Source organism: Polyodon spathula, chromosome 12 (genome assembly GCF_017654505.1).
Source record: "Polyodon spathula isolate WHYD16114869_AA chromosome 12, ASM1765450v1, whole genome shotgun sequence".
NCBI classification, from domain to species: Eukaryota; Metazoa; Chordata; class Actinopteri; order Acipenseriformes; family Polyodontidae; genus Polyodon; species Polyodon spathula.
This window is the reverse complement of record NC_054545.1, coordinates 42,368,388-42,383,516: the sequence shown is the minus strand read 5'-3', so window position 1 is coordinate 42,383,516 and position 15,129 is coordinate 42,368,388. Positions and strand designations below refer to the sequence as shown.

The window sequence follows — 15,129 nt, the reverse complement described above, 5'->3', positions numbered from 1 at the left end:
TACCATGCCTGCCATTCAGCTCTGGGACTCTGACCAGCTGTGTTAACATGTGCCACATTTTGTTCAGTGACATGAACTACTGTCCACTGGAGACTAGGCTGAGATACCACTTGTGACCTGTAAAATGTGTTCGAATGTAAGATATCATATCTATAAAGCAAAATGCCACTATGGCTAAAGGTTTTGCATCACCTAAAATGTTTTAATTGAGACATACAGTAATAATAATAAAAAAGCTATATGAACATAATTTAGATCTTTCATTTATTTGTAGTTTCTTTCATAATCAAAGAAACTACAAAATTGTATTGCACAAGAGTACCAGAAGCCATAATAGTAGTACAGTATTTCATGTTAGTTTTCAAGATATTACATTTTTCAATTTTTGTCAGTTTTTCGTTAAGTATATGAAACAAAGTAGTATGTAATTCAGTATGTTAATGTAACATTATTCAGCAGGTTTCATTTGACTTTATGAAGCAAAAATTGTTAATTCTATAGGGTGATGCAAAACTTTTGGCCACAGCTGTAGATCTCAATTGGAAGCAGGATTTGGAAGGTAAACTAATTTGATCTACTCTTTCAAAGCCAAGTGTTAACTGCCTTTCTCTATTGCTGCTGTTCAGACTGATTCTTTATCACTATTGTTTGACAGAAAGTGCCCAGAAGGATTCGTCTGCATGAAGGCTGGAAGGAATCCAAACTATGGCTATACCAGCTATGACACCTTTAGCTGGGCTTTCCTCTCCTTGTTCCGTCTCATGACTCAGGACTTTTGGGAGAACCTCTTTCAACTGGTATTGATTTTTAAATGAACCCCTTTTAATATCAAAGACCAAACGTGTCATCAGCAAACAAATAATTTACATTGAATCATCTTTAATGTTAATGATTGCACTACAAAGGCAATGTAAAGGTTCAGAGATAAGGGACAATTGCAGAATAGTACATAATTTTCATATTTTGACACTGACCCATGCTATCATACCAGTATAAACAACTGCAATTAGTACCACTGATCTTAGTTTGAAATCTATTGTTCTTGCTGGTCTGCTAATGGTTCTGATAGCTTTTCCTAATGAGTGATTGTGGCAAAGTGGTTAACAGTGAGCAGGTGATCAATAATCAGACAAATAACGATAACCCAGGTGCAATGAAGGTTTAATTGTATAATCCAATGCCTGATGGCTAACAGCAGTAAACAATAACAATGTTAATGAAGCAATACAGTAATACAGCGGCGTGTATTGCTTATTTATAACCCGCGGGTTTGCCCTGAAATAATAACAGTCCTGTTTCAGTTCACCCCCACGTAACACATACACAAACACAAACACCAGTCCACAGTGCGTGCTCTAGTGCTCGCGGTGAATACAGTTCTTTAGTGACAACAGACATGCAGTGCTGTTGATCCGGGTTTATTGTTGGCCTTTGGCGACAGCTCCGGATCATGTTAGCCGTCCAAATAATTACAAACATTATTGTTAATGTCAAACAAAAACAAACAAAACACTCATGTTTCACAGCACAGGTTCTCCTTCTGGTCATTTAGCGTAACCATTCACAAAGGAACAGATCACATCACTACATCCCCTTTTATAATATCACCCATGATCCCTTGGTCAACAAGCGCATCCACTCCTCCAATTCGAGGATGCCATGTCGTTTCCTGTCCTGGTCATTGAGTTTGTATACCGTAGCTTTGCCCCCTTTCTAAATGGCCGACTTCAACCTAACCCTGGGAATAAACTGTCGTGCCATTTAGTCCTGGGTATTCTGTTCCCTTTATGCAGCTGCCTCGCAGGTTGGGAGGGAGATCTAACACCAAGAATCATTCGATCTGTGTCACAGTGATACATTGCTACTGGTATTGAACTTTGCATTGCTTCTGTTTGGTTTTACTACAGGGTTTTTCTGATTGCCATTATTAGCTGTTTAAAGGTAACATGAATTGTGTTTCATTGTCCAGACGCTACGTGCAGCTGGTAAAACCTACATGATATTCTTTGTGGTGATCATCTTCCTGGGTTCGTTCTACCTCATCAATCTGATCCTAGCTGTGGTTGCCATGGCCTATGCAGAGCAGAATGAAGCCACGCTAGCAGAGGCGCAGGAGAAAGAAGAGGAGTTTCAGAGGATCTTAGAACAGATGAAAAAGCAGGAGGGACAGGTTGGTTGGTTTTATTGTATATTCATGACTTTAAACTGTCATAAGACCCTTATCAATACTAAAAGAAACAAGGAAGAACCATTCCAATTTATCGAAATATTGATCTACAGTCATTTACTGCACCTGCTGTTCTTTTCCATTTGCTTACTTTACAACTGTTGCTGTCTGACAGAGATTAAAACCTTGCTAATCCTTTATTTCCTTGACATAAGAGACTAGTAAGAATAGAATCATATATTGTATCAAACAGGAACTGAACCCGCTGACAAATGTTAAAGCACTGAATCAAAAAGGCAAATTTCTGTGTGACTGTGTTCTAATTTTTTCTGTATGCTTTTACTATATTTATATTTTGCATTTATTACACTTTGCCAAATGTATCTGTGCTTTACCACATTCACACTGCCAAAAAATCAGTACGTGTTAATGGGATAACTTGTGCTGATCATGTTTCATTTAGGTAGCCTGAATAAGATGTATGATTTAAGACACTTTGCTCTGCTTTTGCTATTCATTTTCATTGTAAACTTGTATAAAGCTTCAGAGAGATCTGTTTTAATGTTGAGCTATTACATTATATACTGCATACAACTATACAATTAGGCCAACTCTCAGATTGTCACTGTATAAATGTATGTGGTTTGACTAGTGCAATCTCATCTGCCTTGATTGGTATTTCTGGTAACAACCTTAATCAGTTAAACTTTTATTGTTTTCAGATGCACAGTCCGGCAGGTACACATGACAGTCACGAATCACTTGCTAGTAATAAAGTTCGGAAAAAAGGTGGCGGGTCAGGGCATGAATTCACTGACGATGAACACAGCCTTGGAGACGATGGAGACAAGATCAAAGACTGCAATGGAAAAGCTATGCCCAGAATCGTCATTGACAGGGTCTGTACAGATGAACAAGTAAGATTCTTTGTGCCTTTGTGAAGTCTGTGTTTGCAAGTAGTTGCGAGCTTTCTATTACTATTATTAACTCCTAATACAGAGGTCTCCAATCTGCATTCTGCTGAGCAAATCTCAGGAAATATACCCATACTATTAATCTGCAACTCCACGTAGCACAACATATCATCAATCCAAATCTGTGCCTCGTCACAACATCCTTGCTCTTTTTTATCAACGCTGAATATTACTGTAATATCCAGTATATAACATGCACTCTTATGCATATATAGTATACAAGAGGTGCACATTATACAAGGATGTAACCAAAGGCATTTGCATTATGCACAGGTTGCATATGCTAAAATTGTGCCTTTCCTGCAATACATGTTTAAATACAACATGTATTGATTTACAGTACAATGACATTTTGATGATGTACCAGATATTTGTATAGGGTGAGACGTTATTGCAAGTGACTCTGCAGCTGATGCATAGTTCACACACCCTAGTCTTTGTAAGTAATAAAGCATTGGATGCTGTAAAGAGTAAATTGCTTTTATACATTAGCAAAAACACAACAAATATCCATCATATCCCCTTGTATATATATATTTTTTCTGTCTTGTTTTATGAAAGTCTAGCAGTGATCAAGGCTTTCTAACAGGGTTGGGGAGGAAAGTCATGCGGGTCTAGTGTGCCTAATAGCGCTTTAGCGACCACTACTGGCCAGGTGCTCAATGAGTCCAGGTTGACATTATTCAAATTGGGTCTTTCCTCCAGAAGCCTGTTAATATCCATTGCTTAGGTTCAAGCAGGTGATATCAGTGATTTCAAGGTCAGTCCAAAAAACCCAGATAGGATACTAGATAATTCAATGCAAGTTAATAATGAAATCCTTCTGCTTCTCTTATTTTGCACTGTTTTCCTAGTCTTTTGCTGAGGATGAAAGGAGTAAGAAGTCAGGATCCCAACAGAATATGACCTATTTAGATGAGCCGGGTCTTGAAAAAAGAACAGCCAGTGCTTTGAGTGTCCTCACCAGTGCTATGGAAGGTACTTCAGTATATATACCTGGACATATTAAAAGACTGCATTCTGTACACTGCATGGGGAGGGCTTGCCGTAAACATGATATATCTTCTCCATTTTGCTCTTCATGTGTAGAGCTTAGAAGTTACTTATTCATGACACAAGGCTGATTTAAGAACAGTTATGGCTCCATTGACGACCTTGTCTAACACCATTGCCAACCCTTTCTTCCACTTCATCTGTCGCTCATGTTCAGGTTATTTAACTTACCTTAACAACTGTTAATGTTTCTTTGCTTTGCAGGGCCTATGCAATTAAATGAAAAAAAAAAAACACCTGTAAATCAATTTAACACAGATACAGCATTACTTTAAAACATGTGGTAATGTTAATTACAGGGGCATCAACTTTTATACAAGCACAGTTTAATAAAAAAAGCTGTAAAAATTTGTGTCTGTTTTTTAATTTATTTTTTTTATTTTTTGTTTATGAGGGGGGGGGGTTGTTAAATACGGTCAGATAATTTTTTGACAATGTCATTTTGATGCTCTCCTTAGCTTAGACTCCACTCAGTGTTCAGTAAGTTGTCGACAGCATTTTGCAGGCTCTTATGAATAGCAGGTTGACGCTCAGGACCAATGAAAGCTTTATGCTAATGAGGTCATCGGTAAGCTTTCTCTCAATCTGTTTAAAACATGCCTTCATAGACGAAGATCGTCGGGGCTTAACGACACATCTCCATTATCTTTTATAAATAGCAACTGCCGTTTAATAGGTGGCTATGGACGCAGTCCGATCATGTCCTCCTGTTTTCTCATTTCGACAAGCGTTAAGCCTTTATGAATAGACCCCATGTGAGAATTAGTGCTAATACAAAAACATTTGATAACCTTGATTTTTTTTACTAGGTCACGTTTCTGCCAATGTATAAAATGAATCTAACATATTTCCTGTTTTGTAACTTTTATTTCTACGCAATTACAATAAATGTGTTCTTTCAATGAATAAAGTGTTAACTAAATTTACACTAGCTTTATATACATCTATTTACAGAGAGGGAAGAGGTTCAGCAGAAGTGCCCCCCCTGGTGGTACAAATTTGCCACTGTGGTCCTGATTTGGGATTGCTGCCCGCTGTGGGTCAAATTTAAAGAGTTTTTGAAGTTTGTGGTGCTGGACCCCTTTGTGGATCTCGGAATCACAATCTGTATTGTGCTCAACACCCTTTTCATGGCTATGGAGCACTACCCCATGAGTCCTGATTTTGAGGAAATGCTCTCCGTGGGAAACCTGGTAAGAATAACAACAATATACATTTTTTTTAGATATAGTGCCTTTCATAGTTATAGATGTTATCACCTTCCATAACAATTCATCTGCAGCATGGAGCACAAGGAGGTTAAGTGACTTGCTCAGGGTCACACAGTGAGTCAGTCAGTGGTGGGATTTGAAGCAGTGACCTTCTGGTTACAAGCACTGGACCACACTGCCTCCTTAAGAAAGCGTTCAGTGTTTTATTAATGTTGGACTGTTCTGGCTTCCGTTAAGACAGAGACCAGTCTGCTGATATTCCATAATATTTTCACTTGTGCTAAAGAACAACTTTACCATGGCTCATCAAAAATGGATTAACGGTTCTCATACCTACACACACACACACATCTATATACCCAGATTCTGCTACAGCCTTCCCCTGTGTGTGTGTGTGTGTGTGTGTGTGTGTGTGTGTGTGTGTGTGTGTGCATACACAGTACTGTGCAAAAGTTTTAGGCAGATGTGAAAAAATGTTGTAAAGTAAGAATGCTTTCAAAAATAGACATGTTAATAGATTATATTTATCAATTAACTAAATGCAAAGTGACTGAACAGAAGACAAATCTAAATCAAATCCGTATTTGATGTGACCACCCTTTGCCTTCAAAACAGCATCAATTCTTCTAGGTACACTTGCACAAAGTCAGGGATTTTGTAGGCATATAGTCAGGTGTATGATTATACAATTATACCAAACAGGTGCTAATGATCATCAATTCAATATGTAGGTTGAAACGCTATCATTAACTTAAAGAGAAACAGCTGTGTAGGAGGAATAAAACTGGGTGAGGAACAGCCAAACTCAGCTAACAAGGTGAGGTTGCTGAAGACAGTTTACTGTCAAAAGTCATACACCATGGCAAGACTGAGCACAGCAACAAGACACAAGGTAGTTATACTACATCAGCAAGGTCTCTCCCAGGCAGAAATTTCAAGGCAGACAGGGGTTTCCAGATGTGCTGTCCAAGCTCTTTTGAAGAAGCACAAAGAAATGGGCAACGTTGAGGACCATAGATGCAGTGGTCGGCCAAGGAAACTTACAGCAGCAGATGAAAGACACATCATGCTTACTTCCCTTCACAATCGGAAGATGTCCAGCAGTGCCATCAGCTCAGAATTGGCAGAACACAGTGGGACCCTGGTACACCCATCTACTGTCCGGAGAAGTCTGGTCAGAAGTTGCCTTCATGGAAGACTTGCAGTCAAAACGCCATACCTCCGACATGGAAACAAGGCCAAGCGACTCAACTATGCACGAAAACACAGGAACTGGAGTCCAGAAAAATGGCAGCAGGTGCTCTGGACTGATGAGTCAAAATTTGAAATATTTGGCTGTAGCAGAAGGCAGTTTGTTCGCCGAAGGGCTGGAGAGCGGTACACGAATGAGTGTCTGCAGGCAACAGTGAAGCATGGTGGAGGTTCCTTGCAAGTTTGAGGCTGCATTTCTGCAAATGGAGTTGGGGATTTGGTCAGAATTAATGGTCTCCTCAATGCTGAGAAGTACAGGCAGATACTTATCCATCATGCAATACCATCAGGGAGGCATCTGATTGGCCCCAAATTTATTCTGCAGCATGACAACGACCCCAAACATACAGCGAAAGTCATTAAGAACTCTCTTCAGCGTAAAGAAGAACAAGGAGTCCTGGAAGTGATGGTATGGCCCCCACAGAGCCATGATCTCAACATCATTGAGTCTGTCTGGGATTACATGAAGAGAGAGAAGCAACTGAGGCTGCCTAAATCCACAGAAGAACTGTGGTTAGTTCTCCAAGATGTTTGGGCCAACCTACCTGCTGAGTTCCTTCAAAAACTGTGTGCAAGTGTACCTAGAAGAATTGATGCTGTTTTGAAGGCAAAGGGTGGTCACACCAAATATGGATTTGATGTAGATTTTTCTTCTGTTCACTCACTTTGCACTTTGTTAATTGATAAATATAAACTATTAACATGTCTATTTTTGAAAGCATTCTTACTTTACAGCATTTTTTCACATCTGCCTAAAACTTTTGCACAGTACTGTATATATATATATATATATATATATATATATATATATATATATATATATATATATATACACACACACACACACACACACACACACACACACACACGGTACCATGAAAAAATATTTGCCCCCTGTCTGACTTTCTGCATTTTTGCATATTTTTGACACTGAATGTTATCAGATCTTCAACCAAAATCTAATATTAGATAAAAGGGACACGGAGTGAACAAATAACACAAAATGTTGATACTTATTTCATTTATTTATTAAAGAAAGTTATGCAACATCCAATGCACCCATGTTAAAAAGTAAACTCCCCCTTAAACTCAATAACTGGTTACACCACTTTTAGCAGCAATAACTGCAACCAAATGCTTCTTGTAGTTATTCATCAGTCTCTCACAGCGACGTGGAGGAATTTTGGCCCACTCCTTCATGCAGAACTGCTTCAACTCAGTGATATTTGTGGGTTTTTGCACATAAACTGCTCATTTCAGGTCGTGCCATAACATTTCAATGGGGTTAAGGTCTGGACTTTGACGAGGCCATTCCAAAACTTTAGATTTCTTGTTCTTCAACCATTCAGATGCAGACCTTTTTGGTTTCGGATCATTGTCTTGCAGCATGATCCAGCTGCGCTTCAGCTCATGGACAGATGGCCTGATATTCTCCTGTAGAATTCTCTGATACATAGCAGAATTCATGGTTCTGAAGCAAAGCATCCCCAAATCATGACACTGGGCCCATGTTGGCCAGTTCAATTTTTGACTCATCTGTCCATAGAACATTGTTCCAACTCTTGAGGATCATCCAGGTGCTTTTTGGCAAACTTGAGATGAGCATTCATGTTCTTCTTAGTGAGCAGTGGTTTCCGTCTTGCTACTCTGCCATGAATCCCATTTTTGCCCAGTGTCTTTCTGATGGTGGAGTCATGAACACTGACCTTAGCCTAGTCGAGAGAGGCCTGCAGATCCCTGGATGTTGTTCTAGGGTTCTTTGTGATTTTCTGGATGATTTTATGCCTTGCTCTTAGTGAAATTTTGGCAGGACGGCCACTCCTGGGAAAATTCACTACCGTCCCAAACTTTCTCCATTTGGACAATATGGCTCTGACTGTGGTATGGTAGAGCCCCAGAGCCTGAGAAATGGCTTTGTAACCCTTTCCAGACTGATAGACATGAACAACTTTTTGCGGACGTCTTCAGGAATTTTTTTTGATTGTGGCATGATGTGCTTCTATAACCTGTGTGCTGACAACTTCACTCTGATGGTAAGGGCCAAAGTTAGTCAGATTTATACTGGGCTGGCCCAAATCAGGCCTGATTGTTAACCAAAGTATTGAAACCTGACCCTAATTATTCCTTTAATTAGATGGAGTTAACTAGGGGGGCAATAACTTTTCCACACCTTAAGATTACATGTTTAATTACCTTGCACACCAAACAAATGAAAGAAGCACCAAACTGTGGTGGTCTTTTTTTTCTCTCAGACTCCCTCTATATACTAGTATAACTCACAAAAAGATCTGACCAAATTCAACGTGAAAAATGTGCAAAAATACAGAAAATCAGACAGGGGACAAATACTTTTTCACGGCACAAATACTTTTTCACGGTGTGTGGTGTGTGTGTGTATGTATATATATATATATATATAGGATATATAGATATATATATATCACTCGTCACTCTCTGAGAGGGTTTAATTAGTTTAATTGTTTAATTATTCCCTGCACCTGGAAGTTATTGTAAATTAGAAGCTGGTGCAGGGTATGTAAGGGGTGCAGTCAGTCCGCACTGAGAGGCAGAGTAGAAGGAAGCAGGAGGTGTGCCCTGCTGCCGAGCCGTCACTGAAAGGTGTGTTCCTTTTGCTTTGATAAACTGTGTGTTTTTAACTGGTAAACAGCTTAGCTGTCTGGCTTATTTAGACAAGGTTCCTGAAAAGTGTATAGTCAGTGCTCCGAAGGAGCTAAGTGTTTATTTTGTTTGTTTATTTTTGATTATTAAAAAATAGCACATCCACGCTTTTTAAACTCAATTTTCTGTGTGCTGAGTCTCATTTTAAAGGGGCAACGAACGATCGTGAGTGACGGCTCATTTACATTTTATATATATATATATATATATATATATATATATATATATATATATGCACGTCAGACCAGGTAGTAATTGCAGCACAACATAGCAGACTGGGGTTTAAACTGAGCCGCTACGCACTTAGCTTTTTATTTACAAAACAAATAAGATTTAAACAAAACAGTTTGTAAAATATGTGTGTGTCTCTCTTTCTCTCTCTCTCAACAACCAACCCTGAGTGAGTGCATCAGGCCTGTATATATACAGCTGTGCAGAGATTCAATTACTAATGAATTATTCACTTGAATCCCAGCACGTGCATTCCCTGTGCTCACATACAATTACACACTTTATCTGCACGTGGAGTGATTGTGCAATCCCTGTACCTGAATACAACTAGATATTTTAACAACACTCGTGCTACACAGACCCATTTATTTCTTGTGCACCAGTACATATACAAACAGTCGAAGACAGCATGTGAGGCGATGAACAACTGAAACTTAGAAAGAGCCTTGCTTGAAGCCAGCAATTAAGCATGGAGAAGGTTCAATTCAAGTTTGGGAGAGCATAGACTCAAGTGGTGTTGGAAAATTGCTGAAAATAGCTGGCATATTGACTGCAGCAAAGTACAAACATATTTTAACCCACTATGCTGGAATAATTCAAATGTATTTGCAAAGAAAGAGGAAGCTGGAGTCCTTCAATGCATGGAACGGCCCCCTCAAAGCCCAGATCTCAAGAAAAAGTAAAAAAGAATCCCAGCAGCTTAGATGATCTTTGGAAGGTCTTGGAAGGTGTGATAAACACCACTATAATAATAAAAAGCTTATATTATAATTGTGGAATACAATCTCACTCCCAAGCTAATGTATGGTTTTGACTTGCCTTGTCATATATACTATCCTTAACACTGCATACTTATTTTCTAGGTATTTACTGGAATCTTTGCTGCTGAAATGGTGTTCAAACTCATTGCCCTGGATCCCTACTATTACTTTCAGACTGGTTGGAACATCTTTGACAGTATCATTGTCACTCTGAGTTTGGTAGAGTTGGGGCTTGCAGATGTCGAGGGTCTCTCAGTGCTGCGGTCATTCCGTTTAGTAAGTTGAAAACCTCTAACAGCGCAAGTGAGCTTATCTATTGTATTTTATTTAACAGTATAAGTTTTGAGAGTGTAAATCGCCTAGTCACGTATTTATCAAGATTTTTATGCTAGAGTTCAATTTGCAATATTTTGTGAAAGTAAAATTAAGTGTAAAAGATATGTTCCCGTTTTGATAAATTCATTGAAGTTTTAGTAATCATGAAACCTGAAGATAACATTAACCTAATTGTTTTCTATTCATGAATGTCACGTTTTACTTAATCCTTTTTACTCTAAGCAGACAATAACTCTGACCCCTTCTGTCCCTTTTCGTGCCACACAGCTTCGTGTTTTCAAGCTTGCAAAATCCTGGCCCACCCTGAACATGCTCATTAAGATCATTGGCAACTCCGTGGGTGCTCTGGGCAACCTGACTTTGGTTTTGGCCATTATCGTTTTCATCTTCGCTGTGGTAGGAATGCAGCTTTTTGGAAAATCCTACAAAGATTGCGTCTGCAAGATCAGCCTAGATTGTGAACTGCCTCGTTGGCACATGAATGATTTTTTTCATGCCTTCTTGATTATATTCCGAGTCCTGTGCGGGGAGTGGATTGAGACCATGTGGGACTGCATGGAGGTGGCAGGACAGGGCATCTGCCTGGTCCTCTTTATGATGGTCATGGTGATTGGGAACTTGGTGGTGAGTACCCTGTCTGATATCACATTTCCATTTCCATACCTTCTCATTGTTCATCACTTTATTGCTTATTTATTACTTTAGTACATACAGCAACAGGGCTCTAAATTGGCAACAAAAAGGGCAAGGCCAAAATGGCCTTCAGTTCATTACATTTGTAGAGGGCACCAAGGCCACTGTTATGTAATTTTGCTTGGGATTCATATATAAAGCTAATTATTGGATACATAAAGAAACAGCACAGTTTAACATCATAGTAACTCTTATATGAACTTTATTCATAAAATGCTGTTTTTTTTTGTCAACCAGCAGCCTAGATTGGAGCCTGTGAGGACATAACTCCCTGCATTGAAGCCAGACATTGGCTTTTATTGCTAATGCACAGGACCTCTTTTGTTCAGTTTTAGTTCGTCACTACGGAAATCTGCATTCCATTTTTCTTTTGTCATACCCTGCCAATGCAACCGATCTTCACCCCGATTTTAGATTGCAGTCGAAACTGATTGATCTTCAGAGGTGATTCGCCCCTAAACCTTGCAGAAGAAATTTCTTGCTGCAAGGTCATGTGATCTTGTTAAGCCAATAATGCCGTTTAATTTATCCAGGCCATTTTATAATTGTACTTATTTGCATATGTAATGAGTTACTGTATCCTGCCGCACTTCTCACTGCACTACAGATAGTGTTCATGTGCTACTCTAGTTACACTTAACAGCAATATTAGTAGGCAGCACTGGACACCAATTAAAAACTTTTCAGTTTTGTGCTGAAAACACTGTACTACAATCAGTGATGCAGTCCTACAATGAAAGTACCGGAATGCCAATCAAAATATAGATTTTTCTCAAACAAATTAACTAATTCACGTTTTATTTCTACATTGAACTTGAGGGGGTCTCGCATGCAACTTTTAGATGACTCCCCTTTGATCAGTGCTGCCAGATTGCTGTTTTTCCAGCCAAATTGGGCTTGTTTTGAAAGCATCAAGCGGGTAAGTGTTGTCATTGGTGCTTTGGTTATTTTTTGGCTTTTCTCTATTCCTTTCGATTCGATCACACAGTGTAGAACTTCAGTCACCACGATGCCCTGTATAGTATATCACATCACTCCCCCTTCTTTAAAATTAGGAATTGCACAAACGCTCAACTTAAGAACTATATCATAGTCTAGCAGATATGTGAAAAATATGGAAGAATTGTGATTTTGGTACACAGTTAGGGCAGGCCCTAATGCATTGTTTTGGCTATAGGGCCATTGCAGATATATCCTATAAAGGCCATGGCAGACATTTTACAAAATGGCCACCAATGAGCTCTCATGAATTTCTGTGTGACATGCTTGTGCTGGAGGGAACGGGCAAGGTGCAAGGGGAAGAAAGACAGAATATGATGTCACTGGAAGACTGGTGTACTGACACAGCTGCTCATGGGAGTTTCTCATGAGAAACTTTACTGACAGAGCCGCTCAGAGCTTCTCATGGGAAACTTTACAGTTAAGAAGACAGCACGTGCATTCTCTGCTATTGCAATTGACCAGGCCCACAGCAGAATAATGCTTCAGTGAAAGGTGACAGTGGAGCTGTAGGCCTGATGGAGAACTGTGGAAAAGTGGTTTGCAGTGCACAGGTTTAGAGGTGATGTGATTACAAAAATAGAAGACAGACAAAGTTCATGATCCGAACAGAAATGTTTATTTATAATCCCAGTCTGGCGACCTCAAAGAATAATTCTAGGCAATCACTATTCCAGAGTGAGTGCTAAAGTGCTAGTGGTGAAATACAATTTATTCATGTATAGTTGTGAAGTGTTGTCTGGGTTTGGTGATGGCCTTAAGCGACAGCTACGGATTGTGTTAGCTGTATAACAAGAACAAACAAGTATAATTAGACACGACAAACAAACAAAACACTCAGTTATTTTACAGTTCTCCTTTTTCGGTTCAACCTTAACCATAAAAAAAGGAACAGATCACCTAGCCATGTCCCCTTTTATACCGTCAGTCATGCCCCCTTGGTTAACAAGTACAATCGTTTCTCCTCCAATTCGCAGTTGCCACATCGCTTCCCTTCTGGGGTGATGCCTTGGTGTACAGTAGCTCCGATCCCTTTCTAGATGTCCGACTTCCATTTTTCCCTTGGAATTAATTCTCAGACCATTCAGTCTGGGGCACTCTGTTCCCTTTACACAGTGGCCTCACAGGTCGGGATGGAGATTTATAACCAAGATTCATTATTTCTCTGTCACAAGAACCCTGCAGCTCTTCGGCGCTGGATGGCCCAATGGAGAAGAGACAGAAGAGGACAGAACTTCGACATCATGAGCAGATGATGGCATTTTTCAGAGATATCAGATTACTATCTTGTGTCATAGAAGGCATGGGAAATCCATTCAATTATAGCTGCAGTGATCTCCTTGTACCGGACAGCAGAGACCTTGCACATGGACACTGTACACCAGATTGAGGAGCTTGGACAAGAGCAGTATGACCTGTTTGTCAACAAGCAGCTTGTGAACCAAATAAAGCCCATTACAGATTCCATCAAGGGGAATAACCTCCCTCTCTTCAGTCAGCCTCCAGTGCGGGAGAAGTCAGGAACATAACTTCATCTGTCTTCCTTGAAGAATGACTGTTCTCCCTTTTCTAGGCTATATGTTGCTTGCCAGATACGTGATGAGGATCTGGATTAAATCTTTGCGCATGAATTCAAGACATGTCCACCCTCATTGTGAGATGTGGGCAAGCTGAGACTTGGTACAAAGTCTTATCTTGAGGCTGCTTGGAAGGTCTGATTCCTTCACAAGAAAATGTCCCCAGTCCTAGTGGTGCAGAAGTCATCAGCCTTGATGGAGCAGATGTAGTAAAAATGCTGAGACCTGGCACGGCAAAGACTTTCTCTGATTATGCAACACATGTGTTCCTTCCTTACATCACATTTCAGCTGCAACATGCTTGCTGGTTAGATGTTGTATGGGTGAGTATGGACCAGGTAGATGTTGTGTGGGTGAGTATGGAGGAGGTAGATGTTGTATGGGTGAATATGGAGCAGGTAGATGTTGTTTGGATGAGTATGGAGCAGGTAGGTGTTGTATGGGTGAGTATGGATCAGGTAGATGTTATACGGGTGAGTATGGACAGGTAGATGTTGTATGGGTGAGTATGGAGCAGGTAGATGTTGTATGGGTGAGTATGGACCAGATAGTTTGAAGGCATATACACTGTGCAAGAGGGGAAAGGGAATTTGGAGATGCATGGAGCCATCTAGTGCACTTCCTGCAAACTGGCAGGGGTTTCTGAGAAATGAAGAAAACAAGACAGAGCTGTTCTTCCTGAGTACCAAAGCAGTAGCACTTGAAACCGACAGTCAAGCCATCAGCACATATCACAAAGAAGTACTCTGTACTCAGCCCAGAGATGTCACCGGTCTTGCTCCATGCACACACGAGGAGGCAGACACACACATCCTGCTTCATGTGCAACATGCTGTGAATCAAGGCTATAGTAAGGTGTTGATAGTCACAACCGGCACTGATGTGTTAGTTCTAGCAGTGGCATCAGTCCAGCACCTCCACATCACTGAGCTGTGGGTTGCCTTTGCCACAGGGAGGAGCTTCAGATCTGTAGCAGCTCATGAGATGGCTAGAGCACTGGATCCTGACAAGTGTCAAACCTTGCCCGTGTTCCATGCGTTCACTGGGTGTGACTTTGTGTCATCCTTCAGAGGCAGGGGTAGAAAGATGGCATGGAATACATGGAAGTATTTTGATGAAGTCACACCAGCAATTTAGTAACATGGCCTCCATGGCCATCATAGGACAAACCTGTGATGGCCTCAAAAAAGTATGTTT

At 40.1% G+C, this 15,129-nt stretch overlaps 1 protein-coding gene across 1 annotated transcript in view; it reads left to right on the top strand.

The window, feature by feature from the left end:
- LOC121324465 (sodium channel protein type 4 subunit alpha B-like) overlaps window positions 1-15,129 on the top strand; it is a 53,018-nt gene that overhangs the window by 21,280 nt on the left and 16,609 nt on the right. Inside the window, exons 9-15 of the mRNA XM_041266387.1 lie at window positions 656-797; window positions 1,970-2,170; window positions 2,890-3,084; window positions 3,996-4,119; window positions 5,149-5,387; window positions 10,430-10,603; window positions 10,931-11,287. Coding sequence (XP_041122321.1) covers window positions 656-797; window positions 1,970-2,170; window positions 2,890-3,084; window positions 3,996-4,119; window positions 5,149-5,387; window positions 10,430-10,603; window positions 10,931-11,287 — 1,432 coding nt within the window. The remainder of the gene's footprint in view (window positions 1-655; window positions 798-1,969; window positions 2,171-2,889; window positions 3,085-3,995; window positions 4,120-5,148; window positions 5,388-10,429; window positions 10,604-10,930; window positions 11,288-15,129) is intronic.